The sequence below is a fragment of the Alexandromys fortis genome, unplaced genomic scaffold, assembly GCF_014885135.2.
Source record: "Alexandromys fortis isolate MF-2015 unplaced genomic scaffold, M_Fortis_MF-2015_v1.1 scaffold_54, whole genome shotgun sequence".
In the NCBI taxonomy this organism is placed as follows: domain Eukaryota; kingdom Metazoa; phylum Chordata; class Mammalia; order Rodentia; family Cricetidae; genus Alexandromys; species Alexandromys fortis.
Window position 1 is genome coordinate 4,885,828 of NW_026067958.1, and position 19,956 is coordinate 4,905,783.

Genomic DNA, 19,956 nt, shown 5'->3' on the forward strand with positions numbered 1-19,956 from the left:
CTCTCTCTCTCTCTCTCTCTCTCTCTCTCTCTCTCTCTCTCTCTCTCTCTCTCGCCATCAGCAGAGAATCCCAAACAGCAACAGGCCCAGCTCCAGAGCCCAGTGCTACCGTGTCAGAACAATGGACACAAGAGGTCTGAAAGAGGGGCCGGGGTTCTGCTAACGCGAGGACAGCTCAGACAGCTCAACAGGACACAGGACACTTTGGATCCCAATGCAACGCCTTCCTCTTCTGCATTTTTCTCTTCCTCGTATTTATTCTCACAAATTGCCACTCCACCCACATGGGAATAAGGACGGACAAAAGGGAAAGAGAGAGTCAAGCGGAACAAAAACTCAGCAGTAACTTTGATTTTTCTCATCTTTTCCCAAACCTCGCTGTGTAGGTACTAACTATGCATCATTTGACAACACATTACAAAACACAAATTGCTGAGACAGAGCTATCTGAGAACCGGACCCCTAAAAGCCAGGTGGGCTGAGAAATAACGAGGAAGTGCGAACTATGCATCTGGTGACTTTACTAGCTTCAAACCAAGTGACAACCAACTTCCAGCAGGATCTCTGAACTCAGTCCACACTTTTATTTAATAATGTTTGCGTGCTACTGTTTCAGTCTTTAAAGTGCTGAAAGTCACTTGTAGATGAGACCCATTTTAACTTTCCTGTTAGTAAATTGTTATTTCATATTTTCATACATGTGCACTATGTGTTCTGATCCACCTTCCCTCCTTTTCTCTCTGGAACCTTCCGGCCAACCCCTCCTCCCTATTAGCTTTGGTTTTGTTTAGTGTCCCATATTGTTTAACCAGGGTCATCTGAGTCTGGACCTCCCATCAGATTCTGGTGGGCTCAGCAGTGGATACACACAGCCATGCTTCCTTCGTCCTCCCAGAATCTGTGGGTTGCCAACAGATCCGCAGCATGTGACTGTCAGGAGGGCCTGACTCCTGTCAGCACACCCGCTGCTGGGGAGTACATGGCTCCCAAGCCTACATCCTGCTCTTTCCCAGTCCCGTTCCCCATCTTGAGGCTCCCACATTCTTTCTGTCCTCTCTTCCTCAGTGTTCCCCGAGCCTTAAGGAGATCACATCCCCATCTTGTGTGGGGCTGATATCTCAGCCATTCTTTATTTTTACCATCTGGATCGGCCATGGGTCTTTGCCCTTCTTTCCATCCCCCGGAAGGGGAGACTTCTCAGTTCGGCACACTTCTGGTAGAGCGGGGCTATGAATGGCTCCAGTTTCTTAGTAGTCGCTCTTCTTACACAAATCGTGCTTGGGTCATGATTAAATCCTTCCACTCCCCTCCCCTAGCACCTTTGCCCCGCAGCTCTCCCCACCCAGGTTTTCCTTCCTAGTCATTGCTAAACACCTTGGATGCTCTCCTAAAGCCGCCGTCCTGATCTTTCTAACTAGGCATCCTGTAGCTCCTCCAACTGTCCCACTCAGTTATTTCACCCTAGTTCTATGTGAGCAACACATTCCCATGAACACGCCACTCCTCCAGAGCAGCCCTACCTCTGGAGCTGCAGTCTCCTATGCAGCAGAGTTGGAAAGCTGGCTCAGATTCTGCTTCTGCCACCTCCTAGCCATGTGCCTAGCATGACTACATAACGTGGGCTTCACGTATTCTCAAAGAGCCCTCTTTTTTTTTTTTTTTCTGTAAAATGGAGGGTATGGAGTACCTACTTACAGATTTGTTTGGATTAAATGAAAACTTGACAAAAAATACAAAAGAAATGCCCAATAAACCCCTGGGTTTTATTATTTTAATTTTTATTATTTATTATTTTCCTGCTAGTATTTTTATTGTTATAACTTCCTTTTGATGTTTTTTGCACCATCCATAAGATTTTGCATCTGTTTTGCCAGCACACTCATTTTCTCCTGGTTTCCCAGGCCCTCCTTTTCCTCAGCACCTGAATGTTCTCTGAACTTTACAACCGGAGTTCAGAGAAATGAATATACATGGAGGGCATTTCCATCACACACTGGTTATTGCCAATTTTGGGGGCACTTTGTGCAGTTTAGCAGCTACCCTTGGGGCCCAAGCCCCACACTAGCTGGTACACACAACTTCTCCTTATGCACCTCTTACTATGATCATGCATTTCTCTCAAGAAGTTGTCTGTTGACACTAATAGATGAAACTGTTTTATTTACACCGTTCCTTCACTGACTTTTTAGATTTCAATAATGCACTCATCTTATTAGTACATCTAAATTTAATTCCTTTGGATTTTTAACAGTGGTGTTGGGGTGGATTTTATGCAGGCAAATGCTCTGCCTCTGAGGCACACATTCGGCTGGATCATGCACTGTTCTTTAGAAGCTTCTAGTACTTACGAGACAGTGGTACTCTAAGTATTCTAGGGGCAGCTATTTGAACGATGCCCCATACTAAAGGCCTCTTGCCCACCCCGTCCTACTTGCTCCTTTGGCAGCATCTGACAGTCTTGATGACCTCATGACCCTGGCAAATCCACTTCCACCAAACCGTGTTCTCCTGGCACCTACTCTTCTCTTGGTTTCTCCCATACAGTTCTTCATTCTTGGTCCCGTCATCTGGCTTTGTACCACAGTGTAACACTTGCATTTGGGGGTTCTCCCAGGCATCTCTTCTAAACATTTGTTTTTTCTTTCATTTCCCACTTTATTCTTCATTTATCCCCAAAATATTAACTAACCTTCTGTTGATGGTTTTCCAAATCTACCCTATCACATTCTGGAGTTTAAGTATGAATTTCAAATTGCCAACAGGGTAACCTGATCTGTGAGCATTATAGACTTAATAAGAGAGTTGATTTAATGGTTTCCTCTTTCATATCTTCACCCCTTCGCATCTGGTCTGTCATATCCATGGTGACTGGAGTGTTTCTATTGTAAAAACACACACAATGATCTCTTCTTTGCCCTTGACACATCTCTGTGCCTTGGGTCCCCTCGTTTAGCTTTTGTTTACGCTTCAGATCTGGGTGAAATGTCACAACTCTCTGATCATGTGAGCAAAGACACTGCACCCACCCCTCCCCCTAACTGTTCTCCTTCCTGTTGTCCACCTGAGTTATCTTGACTGTGTTTTTTCACACTGCTTGCCTGGGTCCCTCCCCAACGCACATTTCAGGAAAAAAAGAGCCTTTGTCTTACTCCATCAGTAAGACCAGACTAGCAGGGCAGACTACAGGCACCCCTCCTTTAAGAAAGGGATGTCTTGCTGTTGAACCCCACATTTCAATCTGAACAGTTCTATTTAAGTGAGAGGTGTTTCCTTCCCAAAGCACTCATTCTAATTTGGTCCATTCATTTCCATGAACAGATTAACTGCGAATTACACACTGAGCTCTGGGAAGAGAATCTTAGTGTCAGATCAGCCCCACCCAATACCCGCACACCTTTTCACACCAGTCCAGGTAGTCAGAACTGCAATCCGCTGGAGCTTGATTCTAGGGTTCCGGGAGGTGACTACCTGCTGGTTGACACCTGAATCCCCAGAGTTGAGCAGGTTCGGATCTGGCCCCACCCTCCATCCTTCCGTTTTGACACATTACTAGGTATTTCACACATTCACTTTGCCTTCCTTCACAGACAAGGCTCCGGGCACTCTGGCTGCTGACTTCTGCGGAGCCGCGCCCCAGATTCAAGGCTCCAATTCCATTCACTTGTGCTAGTCTATAGCTTGGCTGCCCTGAAGAATTCCCAGTGGCTTTTTTGAAAATAAAACTTGAAATTCATTGAAGTGAGGAGGCAGCGCTGAAGGGAAGGCCGCTAGAGCTGTACCCTGGGATCCTCGCAGACCCCAGCTCGCAGGCCAGGTTCTTTGTGGTTAGCAGAAGTGGAGACCCGGGAGGACGCAGGCTTCCAGGCCGGGAACCCGAGGGAGGGTGGGAGAGGAGGAGTTACTGGGAACTAAGGATGAGGGAGCAATGTTAGAAGGGTTTTCGTCAGACAAGGTGGAGCGGGGAGAGGCCTGAATGCGAGGAAGGCTGCGATCTCCGCCCGGAGGAGGAACAAAGCCGAGGCCGGTTCTCACCCGAACGGATTTCAGCTAAAAGAGGATGCCACGAAGGGAGGGCAAAGGAGCGAGCCAGGGAGCCTGGGGTCCCGAGTTTGCATTTACCACGACGCCTCGCCCGGAGTCTGGCGCCTTCTCACTGCTCCCGGCCATGTCTCTCGTGGGGACCGCGGGAAGGACAGACGCCGGGAGGATGTGGAGGCCCGGCAGCACTGGGGGGCGGGGGATGTGGCTGGGGCCGCCTCGCCCCCGAGCCTGCGGGCGGGAAAGCGGCGACCTCAGCCGAGCCCCATTCCCGAGGCGGCGCGGGAGCAGCTGTGGAGCAGCGCCCGGTGCACCTGAGCGCGCTCCTGGGAGCGTCCCTGGCGACCCGTGGCCTGTCCGTGTGCCGGCTCCGCACCCCGCGGGGATATGGGGCGGGCCTGAGATCCGTTCTGGTGCGAAAACAGCCTCTTGTCATTAGCCTTCCCAAAGTCCGTCGCTGCTGCCCCCAGGCCAGCAATCTCCAAGACTCCGCCCTGCCAGGTTTTAAAAGCACTTATGTCCCAAGTCAAAGCTTAAAAGAGCGGCAGTGCTGAGCATTCTCCGGCTTTGGGAATGGGCTGGAGTATCCCGGAGGGTTTCAGTTCCTGGCGCCCTGCCAGGAGTTGGAAATGGCCACAGGCCGGCATTTCCTCTGACCAAACCCTAGTGATCTGATCGGCCTATGGCAGGGGCTTTTTTTTTTTTTTTTTTTAAATACTGTATCTAATTTACTACTTGACTCTAATTGTTTCAGGTTGTAGCTGAAGGCAATTGCTCTACTTGGTTAGAAAACCTTGTTTTATGAATCTGTTGTCAAACACAACCCCCAATCCCAGCTTTCTCCTAGCCCTGCGCCCTAGTTCTTTGTTCTTTCCTCCAAGGCCTTGCTTTCGTGTGTCTTTGGTCTCCCACCTCTTGCCTGAGCCTCCCTATGGCCATTTTGGGTTTAAAGGCCTCACATGGATAGTCTCTTGATTAGTCTTCTCCAAAAGACTTTTATTGGGCTAGGGTGTAGCTCAATGATATAAGTGTTTGCTCAGGATGTGCAAGGTCGCAGGGGTTCTAAGTCCAGCAACAACATTAACAGTGTGCGTGTGCGCACGCGCGCGTATACACACAAACAAACACACGGCGCTTCTTCACCTTTTGGCTAGGATCAAGTGCAAAAGAAGTGTTCAATACTCATTTTCTGGCACACACTGGCAAGATGAACGCTGGTTGTTTCTGGTTTGAAGGGAAAATAGTTATCCATCAGTTCATGTTGCTTAGATTGGAATAACTGAGTAATAATATTGTATTTATGTGAGGTGGACAATCGCTTTGGCTGTTAATGTCCAAGGTCCAGAACTAAGGAAGAAGAGGGGTGCAAGGTGCAGGCTCCCGATGTTGTGCTTGCCAACTGGCTGTACCAGTGGGTGGTGTTCCCCAGCACAGAGGCCAACCATTTCAGTCAGCCATTTCTGTAGCTCCCTCTCACCCGTTTTTCACTTTCATTCGTCATAAGAACTGTTGTTGAAATTTCCAGAAACTGGGCTGGAGAAATGGCTCTGTGGTCAAGAGCAATTGCTTCTCTTATAGAGTGCTCAATTCTCAGTACCCAGATGGTGCCTGTAATCACCCATGACCCCAGTTCCAGGGGATCTGATGCTCTCTTCTCATTTCTGTGGGCACGAGACACACACAGGTTGCATATATGCAACCAAAGCACTCATACATAAAAAGTCTTGAAAAAAAATGTCCAGGAACTGAAAAGTGGTGTTGTTATGTCAACAATGTAACTATAGAGGCCAGAGAGCAAGTTCACTGAACACACTCTTCCCACTGGGGATGGGTAGATGGAGGGTGGGACGGTGGGTAGTTCACAAACCATGCTTGACATGATATCACTTGAGTATCCAACTGCTCCACTGTCAAACTCAGCCTCAAGAATCTCATTGTGAAGCCATAGGACAAACACTGTTACAGGGGGCGGCAAGGCACTTGTCTAGTGGAAAAGCATGTGTTAAAGATGCTCACTGGCTGAAAAATGACAGCTAGAACCTTTTCAAAAGACTGTCTGTTTAGACATAAATGGCAATGAATTCACAATAAAAAAAATATACAGCTTGCTTGAAGGACAACAAGAATCTTAAGAATTCATGTTCTAGAACATCCCATATATACCACTGTAGAACATTCTGTAAAGAATGATGAATAAACTCTTTGAAATATCAAACTTAGTTTACGTCCTATCATTATGTTTTGTGTTGTCAGACTATAACTGGTACTCCGGACCACATGAATTAATATAATATTAAATTATATTTGCAAGGATAGAAAAGGAACAGTGTACATATCCAGGCCTTACTATTAATCTTACATTGGGAATATTTAGAGACAGACTTTTAATTTCTGTAATAAAGGTAGTGAAATAGTTTGGGATAGGAATTTCAATTCTAGTATGACCCGTGTGTCTTTACCACACAAGTCTAAACCAGTAAGACCAATGTGTTATGTTTCAATTCTCTCCTGTAAAAGGTAGGACAGTATAAAGCATTTCTCTACTGCATGTGATAAGGTGGTTAGCATGAGATAACATGCATGAAAATCCTTTGAAAATATTAAAAACTGTAACATCATCAATCTGAGATGCTGTGAAAAGAATTCATGAGCAAAGAAATGTTTATGACTGCCAAAAGAAGAAGAAGAAGTACCCTCTCCAGGGGATGAGCCCCTTAGTTGGTTATCCAATACAAAGTGGTCAGCTCTGAAACCATCTACGAAACAACAAAAATGGACTCAGCACACGGTATGTGTATATTTGTGCATACATATACATACATGGAAATGTATATAACAATAACAATCAAAGTAAAAGAGGCTGTCAATTTGGGGGAGGGGTTGCCAGAAGGGGGCTGGTGGGACAGAACCTGAGAGGGACTGGAAGGAGAAGTGGGAGGGTGTAGGTGATATAACTCTGCATAAATTAAACATGTATAAAAATAATAAAAAGATAAAAGGGAAGAATTATGAAATTATCTCATGTAAAGAGAAAAGAAGTCGGGGTGTGTGTGTGTGTGTGTGTGTACCTGGAGATGAGGGCAGGGCACAGGGTACCCTGTTCTGTTACTATGCAACCTCATTCCCTTGAGACAGGCTCTCTCACTGCGCCAGGAGCCGGCCTCGTAGCCAGCAAACCCCAGCAATCTTTTTGTCTCCACCACACACAATGATGAGTTATAAGTGTGCATAGTCATACACGCTGTTTTTATATTTTTTATTTTATTTTAAGTATGTGGGGGAGGGATCTGAACTCAGGTCTTCATGTTCTTACCCACTGGGCCATCTCTCCAGTTCTTAGGAATTACTCTTTAAAACTGACCTAAGGGGACTGGGAAGATGGCTCAGTAGTTAAGAGCATTTGCTTCTTTTGTAGGGGACTTGGACTTGGTTCCCGGCACCCACATGGCAGCTTGCAACCATCCAGTGGCATTGCCAGGGCACCCAATGCGCTCTTCTGATCTCCATAGGCACCAGGCATGCACACAGGATACTTAAATATGGGAAGTAAAAACATTTATACACATAAAATGTAAATAAGCATTTTTTTAAAGAATTGACATAGGATTTAGAAATACCTATAGTCTACAGACAACATGGGACGGATATGATACAGAAAAACCTCACGGAGATCCACCTGTCTCTGCCTCCCGAGTGCTGGGATGAAAGGTGTGTGCCACCACTGCCCGGTCAAAAGTGAGAATATAATAAAAGTAATGGATTTTTTTCACTAAAAAGTGGTATGCTAGTTCTGAGTGCCCATTCATAATGCTTTGGAGGAGCTACAAGAACAAAGATGTACATCTTCACCACGTTAATAGCTAGTTATTGCCCTGCATTTTCCAAACATCCACTTTTCCATATTTTCACTGAATGTCTATCTTATTTTAAGTTCTCACCACTACCATGGTGGAAACACAAATATTTATCATTAACTGAATCTCCTCCAAGCTGGAAGCACTTACTAATCTTGTGGCATTTTGGTGACACTTGGACTTTTGTTAGTGAAGGAACAGTTCCATCTGCCCACCTTGTGCCCAGTCATTCAGTGACACTAGATGGAAGATTCTGGATGCCGGAGTCTTTCCAAGTCCTGAAACCAGAAAATAAATAAATAAAATCCTGTAAGCCTGGGAATTGTGTTGAAATACATAAACATCTGAAACTTGGTGACTCAGACGGTTAGTCAGAATTACTGGCGAGAATCTGGAGAGAAGCCGCTGTGGAGGAAGGCCAGTGATGATGATGATGGCCGTTTGCCTTTCCATTATGCTGAACAAAACACCTTACAAAATAACAAAAACAACACACACATACACACACACACACAAAACAACAACAAAAAAACTTTTACTCCAGTTTAAGTAAAAAGCCTGCGACCGCTGAGGTAATTTCCCTTCTCTGCAGCAAAGAGAAGCGTAGCTGTGAAGGATTGTAGCAAAAATCAACTTAAACAAGAGCCTCTTTCCTACTCAACAGGAATCCATCTTCCTGGCCTCTCACTGCCAATTGACCCCAATGTGTAGTCCTTGAGAAAGGAAAGGGCAGCTCTTACAGGCGAAGCCAGAAGCTGCTCGGGTTAGGTTTTATGTATGGCACCTTCTTTAAAGATCATGCTGAGGGGAGATGGAGCCTATTCTCTCATGGCAGGTGTCATACGTGGGCAGTGGCATCGGCAGTAAGTGGCTGGGCTGTTGGAACACCGTCCAGCATCTGACCAGAAGAGGAATTGGATAGCTTCAGAGAAAAAGAATAATGTGTTCATGTGTTACTGCAGATTCCAAGTCCTGGCAGCCGACCTCAACTCTCTTGGCCATCATAAAGCACAGCGGAAAGGACACAGCTGCAGGAACTCTCGGCTAAGCACTAAATAACCCTCAGGGTGGGAGGCAAAAGTTCTCCACCTGACCCTAGCACCGTGTGGTTTGGAATGAATGGATTAGCAGCTGATGATGCTGTGGCATCTTATGCAAAATTAACTGGTACCTCAGCCAGCGCTAAGTCTCTAATGGAAACAAAACAAAACCGCATAGAAACCAAATGAACTTCCTGAAATCTACAGCTTTGGCTAGTTCGGGAAGAAGACTGAATGTCTACCCGGCTGGTGACAAGCTGTTTATTCTGCTTAGCTGTGTAGATCCCTCCTCAGCTCTGACTTGATGTACAATACCCACTTAGGGGAGGGGGAATGCTGGGTTTTGGGTTGCATTTTAGAATTAAGGTTAGGAGAGAGGTTGAGAGCTGTGGCTTCAGGATGAAAAAGGTTGGAAGAGGTTTGTCATTTTTTTTTAACTTTTAAAGTTCTCAAATATGGACTTAAATCTATGTTTTCTAATGTTATCGCCAAGTCAGAAATTAGATATGATATCAAAGAAACACAAAAATGTGCTGATATTTTGTTTGTGCTTTAACAAATAAAGCTTGCCTGAAGATCAGAGTGCAGAATTAGTCGCTATAGAGGCCAGGCAATGGTGGCACACATCTTTAATCCCAGAACTCAGGAGGCAGAGGCTGAGGCAGAGGAAGAGGTAGATGAATCTATGTGATTTCAGGGTCACCCTGGGCTACACAAGATTGATCCAGTCTAAAAAAGAATCAGATTCAGGTGGTGGTGGCTCGAACCAAACCTTTAATCCCATTTCTTGGGAGTCGCATGCCTTTAATTCTAGCACGAGGGAGGTAGAGACAAGAAGGGATAAGGCTAAGCATAGAGAGGAATATAAGGTGTTTGGAGACAGGAGCTCACTGCATTCAGTCTGAAGTTTCATAGAGACAGCATTTAGTCTAAGGATTCTTTGGGACAGAATTGCCCCTTTGGTCTGAGGATTCAGTAGAGGTAAGAACTAGAGGATGACTGCTCTGCCTCTCTGATCTTTCAGCATTAACCCCTAAATCTGACTTTGACTTTTTATTATTAAGATCAGTTAGAAATTGAACAACACAAAGGTGAATGGATATTATCAACATTTTTCAAACTTTATGTTGATAGTTTTTGTTGTCAAGAATATGAAGTAGGGAATTTGAAAGCCATGGCTTAGTTATATCTCAACTCCTCAAAGACCTTGACTTTGCAGTCAGGTCATATTTTAAGTTGAAATAAATCTTTATTATTTTATGCCTTTTATCTTTTATTTTATGTATATGGATGTTTTGCCTGCATATATGTCTGTCTATGCACCACATACATACACAACCTACAGTGTCCAGAGGGCAACATCAGATGCCCTTGAAAGTGAAGTTATAGACAGTTGTGAGGGCTGGGAATAGAACTGGATCCTCTGGAAGAGTAGTCAGTGCTTTTAACCATTGAGTTATCTTTTCAGTCCCAAATCTACTGCCCCACTTCCCATGTGTCAATAATATCAGCTTTCTAAGTAGCAGCAGAGGGGAAGTCATCGTGTTGTTCCTCTGGCTCTCAGTGGCTTTGGAAAATTGTTTTTCAGCTTTGTCAGCATATAGAGCAAACTTGTGAACCGGGAAGCAAAACCGGGATGTGATATCACTAGCCACACGGGGTGTGGGTGTGCTAAGATCCTGGCTGTTTCTAAAGAGGGATCTTCCAGCCTGGACAATGGGAGCAAATGCAGCAATGTATTAATAGTTTGTGGCTTGTGAAGGAAAGGCCAAGCATTGGTGTTTCTAACCAAGGAGGTTAAGGACACTCCTTCCTTCAGTGGGAGTCTTTGCAGGTTGAACCTAAAACAGATCAAAGTAGCTGAGGTTTAGCCCTTCTGTTTATAACTTTAAAAGGAAGTTTAAAAGGTGTTTTTCTGTTTCACATTAGCCTGACTTCCTACCATACATTAACGCCCCAGATTCAAGCCCCTTACACCCCTTCCTAAAAGGAAGAGAAAAAAGAAAACAGAGAAAATAGAAGTGAACTTCAAAGGCATTTAAAACCTGGGTTGGTATCTTCAGGTTCATCTTACACAGTTGTTAAACCTGAAAATTACGAGGAGAGAGATCGAATCCACGATTGTCCAACTGAAGCAAACTTTATTAATCACTGGCCAGGAAGATGGGCACTGACCAGGTCCATATCCAGTTTGCCCAGAGAAATGACGCTAAATTAGGTCAGTCAGGTACCTATAAGCACCCAACCCACAAGGCTACATCTTTCTGCCTTTATCCAACAGGGGCAAGCATACATCCTGATGTACTTTCTTTCTATGTACATCCTGCCTGCATGTGATCAAGCATATTCTGTGCAGTTGGGGCAACCAACCTTGTTTACAGAAGTGAAAGCACGTGCCTTGTTATCTTACTTAACAACAGCATCCAGCATCTGGGGGGTTATCTGTCCTTGGACAGTGGGGCTTATAGCTGACTTTAGCCCTTCCATACGCTTCTCTGCTTTACACTCCAAGTAAGATAAAAAGAAGGCACACGTGTTTTCCCATGTTATACTGCATTACCAGCATCTTTTGGAACACCAGGGTTATCATTTATTTAACCATTCCTTAATGTGTTTATAAGTTACTCACAAATTTCAAGTTTATAAATTTATTTAAATTAGTATGTTCGTAAGAAAATATGTGCCTTTTAGCAAGTTCTAGAGGATAATAGTTTCTAAATTAGGAGACATAAGTATTTTAAGGCTTGTTGTAATTGGAGCAGCCGGCCGCTCCCTGCTGCCCGGCTCCTGGCTAGCTTTACCCAAAATAATTACATGGAAACTGTATTCATTTAAACACTCCCTGGCCCATTAGTTCTAGCCTCTTATTGGCTAACTCTCACATATTGATTCAACCCATTTCTAATAATCTATATTGCCACTTGACTGTGGCTTACCAGCATGAGTCTAATCAGCATCCATCTTGGAGAGGAGAGCCATGGTGTCTGCCTAACTCTGCTTTCTTTCTCCCAGCATTTTGTTCAGTCTACTCCACCTATCTAAATTCTGCCCTATCAAAAAGCCAAGTCAGTTTCTTTATTTGACCAATAAAAGCAACACATAGAAAGAAGACCCTCCTACACCAAAGGCTTTTGATATGCACTGGTAAATGTAGCAAGCAATGTAAATGAAAAAATAGTAAATCTTACAAGTTGTTTTAAAAATCATGTAAAATTTTATTTTGAAAACATTTTAAGATTTGAAGGTAAAGCCTGTTTCTTAACTGACAGATGTAAAAGCTTGGTAATTGGAACTAATAAGAAAAGTCAGTTTGAATTTGTGATTAATTCTCCTCCAGCATAAAGCTATACCTAGACCAATGGAAAGTTCATGGTGCTCTGTTCCAGGTTTTTTGCTCCATATTATGGTTTTCTGTTTCAGATTCAGGTTTAAAGCCAGACTCCATTTCCTGTCACCTGACTTTGGGCAAATTTCTTAATTTCTTTGCTTTATTTGCTACATCTCTTCAATGAAGGTAGTGCCAGCTTTGGCTTGTTAAAGGCATATATAAGGCTTGGGGAAGGGCAGCAGGTTGGAGCACTGGCTGTTCTTCCAGAGGATACAAGTTTGATTCCCAGCACCCATACTGCAGCTCACAATTGCCTGTAATTCCAATTCCAGGGGATCCGGGGCCTCTGCACTCAGGTGCATGGGCACACACACACACACACATACACACACACACACACACACACACTTAAAAATAAAATAATAAAAATTAATCTTAAAAAATGCCATATATTAAAAAATATACTCAGGGACTAGGTGTGTAAGTCAGTGGTGGAGCCCTTGCCTAGCATGTACAAGGCCCTGAGTTTAACCTTTGGAAACACAGTAAAAATGGAAAATTAAACAATATATGCAGAGTGCCAACTAATAGAATCCTGCTTAATACATCCATCCAGTATTTAAATAGGATTTTAAAAAGTGGAATTATAGGATTTCTGCATTAAGGGCTGAAGAGATGACTCATCAGTTTAGAGTTCTTGTTCTTCCAGAGGACCCAGGTTCTAATCCCAGCACCAAATGGTGGCTTACAACCCTCTGTAACTCCATTCCCAGGGAATCTGGCCTCTGTGGGCACCTGGCACACATGTGATACATAGATATATGTATAGACAAAGCACTCAAACAAATAAAAAAAATCTTATGAAAGAATGTCTGTATTAATGAACAAATTAATTGAATTATATTTTAAAACTTAAACCAGCAATCTGAAACAGGTTCTTTACTCAAGTGAGCTAGAAACTCTCCATAAAGTTGTGTTTCTTCCTTCCCTCTGTAGAATGCTATAAATTTATGAACATGTATGTACATGTAAGTACATAAAACAAAACAATCTACTAATTAGTACAATGATAGTTTAAGTTGAGGCCTAGTTTTCAAACCATTGTCCTCTTATTTATTTTATATTATGAAGCAAATAGCTTGGTCTAATGTTCCTAATGTTTGGGTTACAAAGGACAACAAAATTTAACTGCAAAATTAATGAATATACTTCAAATCAACTATATATAATATGTAAATACCCAACTAATCTCAATATTTACAGTTTATCTTTAAGAAAAATTATAAATACAAATTCTGAGTTAAAAAATTAAATTGTAATGTTTTCCTAAGTGTCTCTGTGAAGAAGGGCTGGGGAAGGAGTTAGATACACTGTCTCTTGGTGTTGAAGGGATCCTGGCCTACTTTGACTTCTGTTTCTATTGCCAATGCAAAAGCTACACTCACCTCAAAAAAGATAAGAGGTTGTTTTTTTGTTTTGTTTTGCTTTTTTTTTAATCCAAATTTGAGTGATGATGGCCCAGAAACACAGTTATCTCAAATTCCATGTTCCACCATGAAAGCAGACTCATGAAGTTTCTATAGTAACGACAGAGAAAGGCCTTAGTCAAGGCACTTTTCAAGTATGCGGGTGGGAACATTAATTACATGATTACAGCAAAATGGAGAAATACCAGCTCTGGGCCTGAGACTTTTCTGGTGACTCTTAGGCCTTTTCGTTGTTGGGAATTGAGGCTTTCTTGATTTATCTTGAGGGTTTTTTTTTTTTCTCAATGAAATGTTTTCTTTATAAGAGTTGCCATGGCCATGGCGTCCTCTGTGCCACCCCTGGGCTGGTGGTCTTGGGTTCTGTATCTTGAGGGTTTTATTTGTAGTCAGGATGTCAGCTCCTGTTCTGGTGAGCAGGGCATGGCTACTCGGTGGGCTAAAGCTAGCCCAAGAGAAACTGGAATTAGGCTCTGAACCTGCAGCGGTGTAAACCTTCCACAGGTGTAGGAGGTTGTCAATCAGAAGGACTATCTGCTCAGGGTGGCACTGCCCAGGGGAGGAGCTGCCTGCAATGAGCTGGGCCCTCCGGCACCAATCAACAATCAAGAAATGCCACCCAGGCGTGCTTGTCGGCCAGTCTGATAGAGCCACGTTTTCACATGAAGTTTCTGCCTCCCAGATGACTCTAGTTTGTGTCGTCTTGACAAAAATGAACCAGGGCATACCCCAGAGTTGGGTTTTGGGCTGAAAGAGCTTTCTGCTTCTAGAGGCCACTTGAGAAGACGGTTGATTGCTGTGGTCCACGGTTTTTTTTTTTTTTTTTTTTTTTTTTGGTTTTCATTGCTTTTTTTTTTTTTTTTTTTTTTTTTTTTTTTTGTTTTTTTTTTTGTTTTTTTTTTTTTTTGCNTGACTGCTTGAAAAAGTTCCTTCAGGTTCTTTTTGGTTCCTATCAAACTCATAAGTAGCAAACAATCTAATAATAAAAGTCACACAATTGAGAGCATTTCAATGGGCTTTAAATTCAAATAATCCAAAGGAATTTGATACAAGAAAAATCTCTTTTACATATTAAGGCTTCCTGCCTTCAAAACTCACACTGCTGGCTTTTCGTTCTTGGGTTTCTCAGCACCGCCGGCCACAGAACAGGCACCTTGGTGACCTTTTACAGGGAACAGAGACGTGAGACATGGTTGACTCAGGCTTCCCTGTGGGTCTGACGGCTTTGTTGATGCTTGAATGGTGTAGATAGATGGCCTCAACAGTTACGCAAATCATACCCGGACTTTAAGCCCTTACTTTACATAGTCAGGTGATGTTACTCTTCCTCTCCTCGCTATGGGACTTGAACCTGGGACCGTGCCCTCGTGAAGGGAGTGCTCTGTAGTCTTTATTATGTTCCTGGCCTTGTGTACATTTTTTATTGAGTCTGGAGTCTCAGGGTTGTCTATGACCTTTATGCGTTCTTTTCCAACTTGTTTTCCTAATCTTAAAGCTGGCTTGTTTCTGCGTTCTCACATGAGTCACACATCCTGCCATAATCCAGCTGTCTAATCAACTATGTGGAATTTTTAAAGTGACATACGTAGGTTTGGGGTGTAGCTCAGCAGTAGAAATACATGCTTGCTTAACTGGTGTGAGGTTCAAGTTACGTTCCTAGCACCCAAACCATGGAGAAAATGAAGGAGCAAGCTGGAACATGGTGGATGCTGAATGGTACCCTGAGTCACCATTTAAATGGCTGTACAGACGTCATTCTGTGCTCATTTTGAAATGGACACACATAGGTTTCGAGAGGTTTTTTTCTACTCTTAGAGACAACAGAAAAGATTTAAAGGTTTTCCCAAACAATTTTTTCTTATAAAAGTGAGAAAAAGGAAAACTCTGACATCAAAAGTGAATCACGAAAAAAAGTCATGTGAAGTGAGAGAGAACCAAAATCTCCAAAGAATCAGTCTGCAGGGTTATAGACGGACCACAGAGGCTGACCACAGAAACAGCCTGCCTTAGTCTGCAGGGTTATAGACGGACTACAGAGGTAGTGATGACCACAGAAACAGCCTGCTTTAGTCTGCAGGGTTATAGACAGACCACAGAGGTAGTGATGACCACAGAAACAGCCTGCCTTAGTCTGCAGGGTTATAGACGGACCACAGAGGTAGTGATGACCGCAGAAACAGCCTGCCTTCCACACAGCACCTCATCTGATGAGCTACAGCCTAAAGGGGGCACACAGGTCTGCCATAGGCAGTACCACCTCTTTGGGGTTGCTCTGGGGACACACTGTGCAAGATTTTGTCCTTGGACTTGTCCAGGCCTATAAACCCCATGCATTTTTCCTGATTTCAAGTCAGGACTTCTCTACATTAGCAATGTAGATAACATGAGCTTTATAATTCTTGTTATGAAATGTCTGCTACTTTGTAGGCGAGTTAGCATCAGCTCTGGCTAGATACTCCCAGTTGTTACACGCGACAATATCTCCCGAAAGTTGCAGATGTCTCTTGGGGTCATGGAGAATACAGCGCTGGTTAAAATCCAACAATCCTAGATCAAACAATTCTTAAACCGGTCTTAACTGTTGCCTAATCGGTTTTCAGGAAATTAAAGAGAACAATCGGTTCAGCACCTATAGACCCACAGATAATAGAGCAGTACCCCTGACCCCGTGTGTGTGTGGTATGAGCAGGGCTTTCTTTATTTCATTCTTTCTGAAATACAGGAACATGCATGTAATGCAAAAGGTAGATGGTGTTGCCAATACAGAAAGACACAAAATTCAGGTAAAAGAGTCAAACTAAAACTCAGGATTTGTACTTTCTACTTGATACCTGAGGACTTTCTGTTTTCACCTAGATCAGTGGTTCTCAACCTTTCTAGTGCTGTCCCTCATGTTGTAGTGACCCCAGTCATAAAATTATCTGTGTTGCTACTTCATAACTCTAATTTTGCTACTATTATGAATTGTGATATAAATATCTCTGTTTTCCAATGCTATTAGACCTCCCTTGTGAAAGGATCCTTTGATCCTCCCTAAAGGTTGAGAACCACTAACCTAGACTTACAAAACAGGAATTGGGAGACTATAATATATAATATTATTAATATAAATATATAATATTTGTTCTTGATTGTCAACCTGCTGGGATTTAAAATCAGCTTGTAAACAAACCTCTGATCCTGTCTGTGAGGGATTATCTTGGTTGGGTTAAGGTACAAAGACTCGCCTAAATGTGGGCAGTACTACTGTGGGATAATGCTCTTGTACACTGTAAAGATTTGTCTCTCGTATTAGTTCAATACAACACTAATTGGCCAATAGCCAGGTAGGAAGTATAGGTGGGGTGACCAGACTAAGAGAATTCTGGGAAGAGGAAAGGCAGATGCAGAAAAAGCAAAATGAGAATGTTTCACCGAGAAAAGGTACCAAGTCACGTGGCTAAAAATAGACAAGAATTATTGGCTAATTTTAGCTGTAAGAGCTAGTTAATAATAAGCCTGAGCTAATAGGCCAAGCAATTTATAATTAACATAAACCTCTGTGTGTTTCTTTGGGGCTGAATGGCTATTGGACCAAGCAGGACAGAAAGTTCCATCTCTACAGATTGCTCCATGGGCTGAATACAAAGGAGAATGAGAATAGAATACAGGCACTTACCATACAACCCTACTGTGAACTCCATGTGACCAGCCTCCTTCTGCTCATGCTGCCACCATGGACTGTGTACCCTGGAACTGCAAGTCAAATAAACCCTTCCATCCTTAATTAGCTTTTGTTGGGTGTTTTTGTCACAGCAATCCGATAGTAAGTAATAACATAATATTAATAGACTTCTAAAGCTCATGAATATTCATTTCTCATAGACAAATGCAGAAGTCTCTGCAACCTTTCTGGGCAGCATAGAGACAAGCCTTGGGAGGCAAGAATGAAGTTCAGTTAGCTATGTTGGTTCAAACTTTGAGAGTCTGACCCTGAGTGGTTTATTTTAGTTTTATCTAAACACAGCACAATCTGGTGAAGACTATTCTTGTGATGATTAACTCAGTCCTGCATGCAACAAAGTAAGCAAAATACAGATCAAATGTGACTGCATCAAAGCTCTTTGTAAAGTACATGTGACACCTTCCATAAAGATGGGTTCTATAGATTGAGGAAAACAAGTTTATGAGAAGGGTCTGGAGGAGGTTTTGATGCTGGAAAGTCTCTACTGCACAGAGAGTGCAGCCATCGCCAGGCTACTAAGCGTGTCTGCTTCTACCTTTTGGGCTGAAAACAAATTATTTTATTCCTTTCCTTGTATATTCCAGGTTCCCCCAGTGCATGCCCATGAACACATAGACTTCCATGCCCCATACACAGAAAGGTAAGTAAGTTTCAGGAGGCTTAACATCATACTTAATACTGCCAAGAGCAATGTTATCTTAAATACACAAGGCTTAAAGCAGAATTTTGTTGTGGAATAGTAGTTGAAGATATGCTACATTTCTTTATGCTGCAGAATATTTGTTTAATGATGCAAAGATGTGTTGCATTCTTTTATGTTGCATTTTTTTAACTCTGTAAAGCTGTGTTACTTTGCCTGTCTAAAATGCCTGATTGGTTTAATAAAGAACTGAACAGTCAATTACTAGGCAGGAGAAAGGATAGGTAGGGTTGCCAGGCAGAGAGAATAAATAAGAGGAGAAATCTGGAAAGAGAAAAATCGAGGAGGGAGAAAAAAAGGGGGATAGCCACACAGCTACACAGGCAGACACAGAATAAGAAGGAAAGAAAAGATAGACAGAAAGCGTTAAAAGCCCAGAAGCAAAAGGCAGACAAGATAATTTAAGTTAAGGAAGCTGGCTAGAACAACCTATGCTAAGGCTGGGCATTCAAAAGAATAAGACTCTGTGTGATTTATTTGGGAGTTGGGTGATGGGCTCCCAAAGAGTCAAGAAGTAAAAGAAAATAAACAACAGAATATTTATTTATTTATTTATTTATTTATTTATTTATTTATTTATTTATTTATTTATGAGACAAGATTTCTCTGTGTGTCACTGTGGGGGCTGACTTTGAGGCCTCATATTCTCCAACTACACCCACTATGGCACACATTCTCCTCCTGCTGCCTGCAGATCAAGATGTGGAACTCTCAGCTCCTTCTCCAGCACCATGTCTGTCTGCATGCCACCATCATGGGCAATGGACTGAATCTCTGAAATTGTAAATCTCCCCCAATGAAATCTTCCCATTGTAAGAGTTGCCGTGGTCAAAGTGTCTCTTCCCAGAAATGGAACCCTCACTAAGACACCTTGTGACATAAAAGAAAAATAAAAGATTCCCAACAAATAATGGCACAGAGTAAATGTTCCCATTACAAAGAGGAGGAATGGGAGCACAGCAAGGAAACGTCAGACCATGGCTGGACCGAGGCTCAGCAGTTAAGAGCTCTTAAGGTTCTTGTAGAACACCCAAATTTGTTTCCCAGCACCCACATCTGGAGCTCACAGCTGCCTGTAACTCCCGTTCTAGGGAGATCCATCTCTGTCTTCTGGTCTTTATAGGCACTGCATTTAAATGTACAAATCCCCAGTCCCGTCCCCCCCCCCCATGCATGCACACACACACTTATACATAAATCTTAAAAAATGAGAGCAAAATAAAACATTGACCTAAAGTAAGACCAAAATACAGCAGAGCAAATGCCAACCCTGCATGTCCAGCATCTGGGTTTGTAAGGCATCATCTGCCCACATGGCCTGGGCAGCCTCCAAGCTGCTCGACACATATGGCTCTCCTTTGAGGCAGCTCCATGCAGTGTCTGCAGCTCTCCCTGGTGAGGATCTCATGTTTCTGCCTCACCAGTATCTTGCATAAGGCCAATTTCTGAACCCACCTTTTTTTTCCCGGCTCAATGCTGTCTTTATTTATTTTAATGTTTCTTTTTTTATTTATTTATTAAAGATTTCTGTCTCTTCCCCACCGCCGCCTCCCCTTTCCCTCCCCCTCCCCCAATCAAGTCTCCCTCTCTCGTCAGCCCAAAGAGCAATCAGGGTTCCCTGCCCTGTGGGAAGTCCAAGGACCACCCACCTCCATCCAGGTCTAGTAAGGTGAGCATCCAAACTGCCTAGGCTCCCACAAAGCCAATACGTGCAGTAGGATCAAAAGCCCATTGCCATTGTTCTTGAGGTCTCAGTAGTCCTCATTGTCCGCTATGTTCAGCGAGACC

At 43.1% G+C, this 19,956-nt stretch overlaps 1 protein-coding gene and 1 long non-coding RNA gene across 2 annotated transcripts in view; one reads left to right on the top strand and one right to left on the bottom strand.

Annotated features, from left to right (window-relative positions):
- Nucleotides 1-4,455, bottom strand: part of Prtfdc1 (phosphoribosyl transferase domain containing 1) — a 91,994-nt gene extending 87,539 nt beyond the window's left edge. The window contains exons 1-2 of the mRNA XM_050152626.1: nucleotides 4,120-4,455; nucleotide 3,604 (exon numbers count right to left, since the gene is read on the bottom strand). Of these exons, the coding sequence (XP_050008583.1) occupies nucleotide 3,604; nucleotides 4,120-4,167 (49 nt within the window). The 5' untranslated portion in view covers nucleotides 4,168-4,455. The remainder of the gene's footprint in view (nucleotides 1-3,603; nucleotides 3,605-4,119) is intronic.
- The window catches only part of LOC126507836 (uncharacterized), a 177,673-nt gene that overhangs the window by 68,198 nt on the left and 89,519 nt on the right, over nucleotides 1-19,956 (top strand). The gene's annotated exons all lie outside the window — the stretch shown is intronic.